This window comes from Lolium rigidum, chromosome 1, assembly GCF_022539505.1.
Source record: "Lolium rigidum isolate FL_2022 chromosome 1, APGP_CSIRO_Lrig_0.1, whole genome shotgun sequence".
NCBI lineage: Eukaryota > Viridiplantae > Streptophyta > Magnoliopsida > Poales > Poaceae > Lolium > Lolium rigidum.
Window position 1 is genome coordinate 268298609 of NC_061508.1, and position 6949 is coordinate 268305557.

General features: G+C 42.7%; 1 protein-coding gene across 2 annotated transcripts; it reads right to left on the minus strand.

Annotated features, from left to right (window-relative positions):
* Positions 1–1042: 1042 nt before the first annotated feature.
* LOC124683675 (T-complex protein 1 subunit epsilon-like) lies at positions 1043–6326 on the minus strand. Of its 2 annotated transcripts, XM_047218146.1 has the most exons (14): positions 6158–6326; positions 6016–6090; positions 5855–5889; positions 5565–5614; positions 5379–5471; positions 4705–5067; positions 4168–4480; positions 3710–4016; positions 3431–3563; positions 3296–3348; positions 2835–2937; positions 1987–2153; positions 1800–1913; positions 1043–1362 (listed from the first exon to the last, which is right to left on the minus strand). In XM_047218146.1, the coding sequence occupies exons 5-14, from the start codon at positions 5416–5418 to the stop codon at positions 1207–1209; spliced, it is 1749 nt and encodes a 582-aa protein (XP_047074102.1). In that variant the 5' UTR covers positions 5419–5471; positions 5565–5614; positions 5855–5889; positions 6016–6090; positions 6158–6326; the 3' UTR covers positions 1043–1206. The 2 variants fall into 2 exon arrangements, with proteins under 2 accessions (XP_047074102.1, XP_047074101.1); XM_047218145.1 differs by having other exon boundaries at positions 5565–5889.
* Between the last annotated feature and the right edge of the window lie 623 nt (positions 6327–6949).

Consider the following 6949-nt stretch of genomic DNA (forward strand, 5'->3'; position numbering starts at 1 on the left):
GTTCAACGGCCCCGTGTGGTTGGTGCTAGTGCGTCGAGGCGGCGGCCTCAGAAACCATGGTGGGCAACATCTTCACGAGGCGGATTTATTGATTGCATGGCTTGGGTGATAATCTTATGTCGCTAGTGCAGTAAGCTTGTCGGCTCGGTCGGCGCGCCTCAGAGGAGGCGGTTTGTTGTTTATGTCGAGGCGGTGACCCCGAATGTTGGTGCGGTGGCCGTGGTCTGCGAGCGGTTTGCTCTATGATGCTTGGGCTGCGGGTTGCTGTGTCGTGTGGCGTCGTGGCTCGGAGTGTGAGCCGTGGTATGTCGGGATGGCAGTCCCGAAAGGTGGTGTTGGTGGTCTACGCCGGGCGTGGTAGGGTACTTGGATGTTGGGGTGACGGTCCCGAGAGCTTGACAGTGTTGAGGACATCAACCTCGTGTAGCGCGGGTTACAAGGTTGATTTGGCGTAGTTTTGTTGGAGGTTCGTCTTCTTCAACTATGTGGAGTATTTCGTGTCTGCTCCTCTCATAGTAGTGATGGAGTCTTCTCTCCAGCTTGGTTGGGAGGTTGGCGGGTCTCGGTGAGTGTGTCCTCCATTGTTCCATCGGTTGTTTGAGTGTGCTTGTCCTTGTGGTAAGAGTGGGCATGACCCTGTGGTGTCTTATTGTATGGCTTTCGTCCGATTTTCCGCGAATTAACTAGGCACTTTTTTCTAAATTAATAGATAAGAATCTGGACAGTCAACCACAACCTGAACCCGGCGACTGTGGAATCTGATTGTGCTGCTGCGGTTGCTTCGAAGCCCTACCCAAAGTACATCCAGATTTTGGCATTTCTACAATGACATCAGTACGTTGAGAAATGAGATACCGACCCGTGCTATTACCAATGATTTAGCTGGCTTAGCTAGAAATTACGAAAGCAACAACGTTTGGCTGTCTCTGGTTCCTGAAGCTATTAGGGAAATGTGTAATCAAGACTATGTAACTGATACTCTCGGAGTTGATTAAGTTTTTTTTCCCCATCAAAAAAAAAAAAGGATGTGGAGAGAGTGAGAGAGAGAGAGCATTAGATTTGTCAGTGAACAATCAACAATACTTAAACCATGAGTGGCTGAGATACCGTGAGCACCAGTGCTCTGGTGCCAAAGTGAGTTAAAAGGAAACTATTTGTCAAACAAAAGGGTCAGTACGTCCTTCACAGTACTCTGCATGGCGCAGCCTAAGTAACTTCATCCGCCTTTAGCACAGTCCTCATAACCTTCAATGCCAGCAAAATCTGCTTCTTCTTCCCTGATAGAGATGCAAACACGTGTTGCTCCTTCATGTTGTAAATTCCATGGCGATTGCAGTCTATGCCAAAATAGGCATTATTTTCCTGCAAAAGGGTTCAGAAATGAAATACTGTATAGCACGTATCTGGGAAAACAACGGTTATCCCCTTGAAGAATTTAAGTTCAAAACTTCACTGTGTTAAGTACTTCAGTTCATTTAAAAGCTGAGCAACCTGACTGGACTCTGAACCAGACGTCTAGACCGTTCCAGGTTTTGAGCGAAATCAGGTTTTTTGGAACCCTGCCACAGATACTACATTATCATGCATGAAGTAGGACTAGATGGTAGTACGCTAGGAGTATACAAGTTCAGATACACTTGCAGGGTTTGCCTCAAACACTAGGCCAATTATGTTTCAATACCACACTGAAAAAAGATACAGAAGTCAACAACTACAGTTCTGGTGGCATCAATAAGACACATACAAGAATCACCAAGCTTGCAAACTGGTAATAAACTGAGTATACAAGTGCATAATACCTTGATATGGCGGGATTTCAGCATCGTCAGCGTATCAAAAGGGAGCAAACCACTGTTTTCTGCGACTGACAGAGGAATAGCATCCAATGCATGGGCAAACGACTTGAGAAAGGGCTGCAAATACAAAGAAACACAATTAGAAAATTAGCATGGTTCCGTTACCAAAAGATCAAACGTCAGCAATTACCCTCGCATATCCAGGATATGTATCTGCAGCAGCGTCAAGGGCAAGAGAGCATGATATCTCTGCCGAGCCACCACCACAAACAAATGAATTGTCAGTAATAAGGCTTCTTAACACGCGTAGGGCATCTGCAAGATTCCTCATCTTTTCCTCAAGAATTATATTGCTTCCTGCGCAGTAGCACATGGTTTTCCAATGTAAGCTCAAGCTGTTGAAGTGCACCAATTAAGACTGAAAAGTAAGTGCTAAGCATAACTATCAAGTGTGATGGATGTACGCTGATGTTTTCATTTTCCAGATGATATTAATGCTGGCATAAAAATAGTTAACAACACACTTTGGTCATACATGCTAAATAGTATACCACTCGTTTTTCCATAACTCTACCAAATCTGAAACTTTCTTGACCACTGGCATCAAATAACCTCGAATTATGATCTGACGAAAATTACCAATAGTTTTTTCATTTTTTTTCAAGAAAACACAAAAAGCTTTTCGTTTCATTGCATCATAGATAGAATTTTAAACACAAGCATAAGACTAGGCCGACATCTGCCACTCAAGTTTTCTTTTTCAGCTTGTTGCCCACAAAGACATGTAAAGTTACCACATGTCCACATCCATGGTTGTACAACTAGGAAGACGCACACAATTTTCAAATATCTAAGTTGGTCCTTTCTTTGTCAATTTCAAGTGCTAATTAATATCAATTCTATCTAGTAGTATAATTGAAAGTGTCACTGTGGTCATATTCACCAATAATAACAGGATACAGCATGTATGACTTGCCAAAGCCAAATGAAAATATGCATGTGCGAATATTGAAAAAAAAACAATATATTGGATCATACCAGCATGAAAGAATATTGTTACTGGTGTAGGGCTGGCATAACTTTCAATGTAAAGCACCCGACCTTTTGTTTTTCCAATCTTCTTTTCTCTGAATAATTTTGCCTGTTCAAGCAAATGATCATCATAAGTCAAGGGCGTACGCAGAAGGGTGGCTGCCCACCCTGAATTTTTAGAAAACGTTTTATATTTAGTCACGTGAGCAATTTTATCACACATGAGCAGTAAAAAATAGAAATTAGAGGTGTGTGCCCACCCTGGGGTATTTTTGTGCGTCCGCTAACTACCCCAAAGTATTGACATTGTTTTGTTAGGGGTATCACCCAGAGTGTATGAATGTGATACTCGAATGTGCCTGTGTGTGTGAGAGAGTAACACCCAAATGTAGTAGGGTGCAAGAATGTTATAAAATGTAGTGCCAGGTGGGTAACCGGAAGTATGACGGTAATACTCATTCTTGTACCTCACCCAGCTTGTCTAGACTCAAATCTTGGATTTTCTGAACAATATGTCCACCTGCAGTAGTCAGCCCTTTAATGTTATATATATTATCGTAAAAATGATAAATAAGGAGAATAAGGAGAATGATCCTATGTACCTGTGGCATTGGCGATTTCTTTTAGTTCAGCATCGCTAACCCCACTGACAGCTGTCAGTTTTCTCTGCATAAGGAGCTGACTAACTTCCTCATCAAATCTCCATTGACAAATAACTAGGGTGGCACCAATATCCTAAAAATCAGTAAATCTGTACACACTTAGATTCTGAGCAAATAGAAACAGAAGAAATGATACATATCAGATAATAGATGCCATGCACCAATAATGTTATTCCTAACACAGGGAACAACTTATTTTATAGGCTTTTACGGATTTACCTCACATTTCCGAATCATTTCCTCAACATATTTGTGTTGCTCTTCATGCAGTATCCTGGATGTCTCTACAGTGTTAATGTTTGAGGGCTCAAACGACAAGAAAGCAATCTTAGCTCCCTCTATTCTCTTCGGCATTTGCTTGTGGCTAATATGCTTGTCAATGACAATTCCGTGTACAAGCTCCACACTTTGCGTCCGACCAATCCTACCTTTCACTTGGATTAGTTCCAGCCTCACTTCTTTCTTTTCAGTATCAGCAACTTCAAGGACTGCCTCAACAGCAACATTTGCCAGTGCTAACTCATAGCTGTTGACATTGCAAATGAATTAATGATAGTGACAACACCTTCGAGATATACATAACATAATTCTAACCAGCACAACATATATATAAACAAGTTCTCAAACAATATTCATATCAATAAGTAAACTAGTTTACCCGTTAATTTCTCACTCACCTGTTCATGGACAGAACTGCCATGCAGGTACTAACCAAAGATTCTCTGTCAGTGGAGCTAAATATGACATTCTCTGATATATGGTCAAGATGATGAAGAGCTATCCTTGAAGCCATCTCAAAATATCCAGCTATCTCTATAATTTCAATGCCATAACTCAAATGTATCTGTGCTTGCATAAGAAGAGTCTGGATCATGGCCATCACTCCTGTTGTATCATCCAAAGGGCCATATTTTTTACTCTGTGACAACTCCAAGACTAGCTCTGCAATCTCAACAGCATCCCTTTTCTGTATTGCCAGATCATCATTTGCTGATAACAATGAGGCACCATGGTCAGCAAATTACAAGTGCCAAGAAATAGTCATTGAACAAAACAACATAGAAACCAAAGAAACCTCTTGCATATGTAACCACATAAATCAATTATATGAAAAGCACAAAACTGAATCTCCACATCCACTGATCCACATTGGATGAGGCACCTCATAGTAAAACACACACTAAGGAGTGAAGGACTGCAAGTGGAGTTATTACCTTTTCTGACCTTTCTCCCTTTAGTTTTTGAATCTTTGTGGGCCCTTCTGAGTTGCTCTGCTCTCTCCTTGTATTGATCAACTTCTTCAAGAAGATTCTTCAACGTGTGAAGAGGAATCTTGCAGCCTTTTTTCATGTGTCTAATTGCCTCTGTTGCATTACCTACAAGCTCTTTCTCGCAGTACATGCAAAAGAATGATCCCACTTTTGTATCCTTACTTTTCTCCACTGCTAAAGCATGTTCACCCCACACAGGATGTCTACTATGGAATCGTAGTGGGTTGATGCCTTCGATATCTGGTATTGGGCATCCATGTCTATCCAATAATCCTGATACCATAGGTATCTTTTGCATAACCTGGCCTGAAAAATGACCAGACAACCAAAAAACATAAGATGACCATGTAGTATGGCAGGAAGCATTTGAACAAAGAAAATTATTCTAACTTCCATACATCATATCAAATAGTAATGGAGAAAAGAATTGGTAAACACAATTATGTACATCACACTTATTTCCTCTTGGCTAGAAAGAGGTTGCAGATGAAGTTAACTAGATATGGCCATACATCACAATATGTCTACTAGGTTGAAGACTTGCAGCTAGGGATGATTTAAAAAAATGAAGCTAATCCTACGAAAAATTAGTGAAAATGCAAGAAGCAATTACTAACCATCATTTGAATTTTTCAAAGTTGTGTCATGGATAGACATGCTGTCAGATGGTCTCTGGCAGGGTTGGCAGGGTTCATCAGAGCATATGAGTGCTGCATGCATGCAACATGATCAGAAAGATACGGTCGAGACAGTAAAGCACTAAACAATGTTGATACAGAATCTACAAGAATGAAAAGAATCACCTTGTCTAGAAGTTAGAGATTCCTGTAAGCTTCCAGAACTTCTACCAATCCTAGTACCAAAAATATTATTGTTAGTAATAATTTTAAAATCCTTCAATAAAACATCAAAACTCAACATAGGAAAACCACCACGGCAGTCAACGAAGTTGATGTGGCCACAACTCAGGACAAATTGCGTCCATCACACACTCAACATACACTGACTCATTCCCCAAATCAAAAGTTTATAGATCCTAAATAATCCATTGTCTTGAGCATATACAGTAACACGGGCCAGGAAAACCATTTACCACACCACATAACATTTACTCCACCATCAAAGAATCTGCACCAGGAGACTAATAAGAATTAACAAAAAAAAAGGATATCTAAGATAACTTTCAAAGGTACAACAGTCAATATGACTGTGGGATAATGGATGTGGATGAACATATGTATTTCATGCACAAACCTTCCTGCTAAGTCTCTTGCAGACTCTGCACGTTTAGCATTCCACTCGAATTCCAAATGAGTTGGAACATCCACTCTGGAGCAAAAGATATGCAGATGTAAGAGAAACAGGAGGATTGCAGTTAAAAGTCACATAACCTCACCTCATAGATATGTAGATAAGTTCTTTGATGATCTGGTAGTACGGGTCATTAGCTGCTCCGGGAAAAGAATCCATATAATTCAGAAGGCTCTTCAGCTGCCCCTGCCGATAGAGGTCATAGACATGATTGGGGTCGATGTACTGCGACCCTAAACCAATGTCAGATGTTTCCACCTACTCCCAAGACAAAAGAACACGAATTATTCGTAATGTTGCAAATTACCTACATGTATTTTAGTTTGTGCAAGCGTTATGTTAGCGAACTATCAAGCTTAGTATGACTTTATAATTCTAAGTACTGCAGAAAGAGCTAGGTACACATTATTAGCAATGCCGCACCGCCGCGGGCGGCCTCTCCGATGTGGAGGCCGCCGCGGTTCCCTCCGGCCCGCAGCGCCGGCGGCCGACGCCGACTGCTGCTGGCCTCGTCGTCATTGGCTCCGGGAGCGAACCGTCGCTTCGGGGCCATGGCGGCGGTTTTGCTCGGGGAGTGGAGTGGGGACCGGAGTGGAGGGCCGGATCCCTCCGGTCCCCATTTATTAGTCTCCCTGGTCACCGACAGGTGGGCCCAAGGGAGACGAGGCGACCAGCGCGCGGACGTGAGCGGACGGCGCGTGCCATCCGCGGCCACGCAAACCTAGCCCAGATTTGGGCCGGGTTTGCGTCGTTCCGGACGTCGCGGCCCGTCCGCTTTTGCGGTGCGTCTCCGCGCTGCGCCGCGTTTTTGTCCGGCTCGACCCAAACGGACGCGCGGGCGCGGTTTGGGTCGCGCGGTTGGAGATGCCCTAAGTGA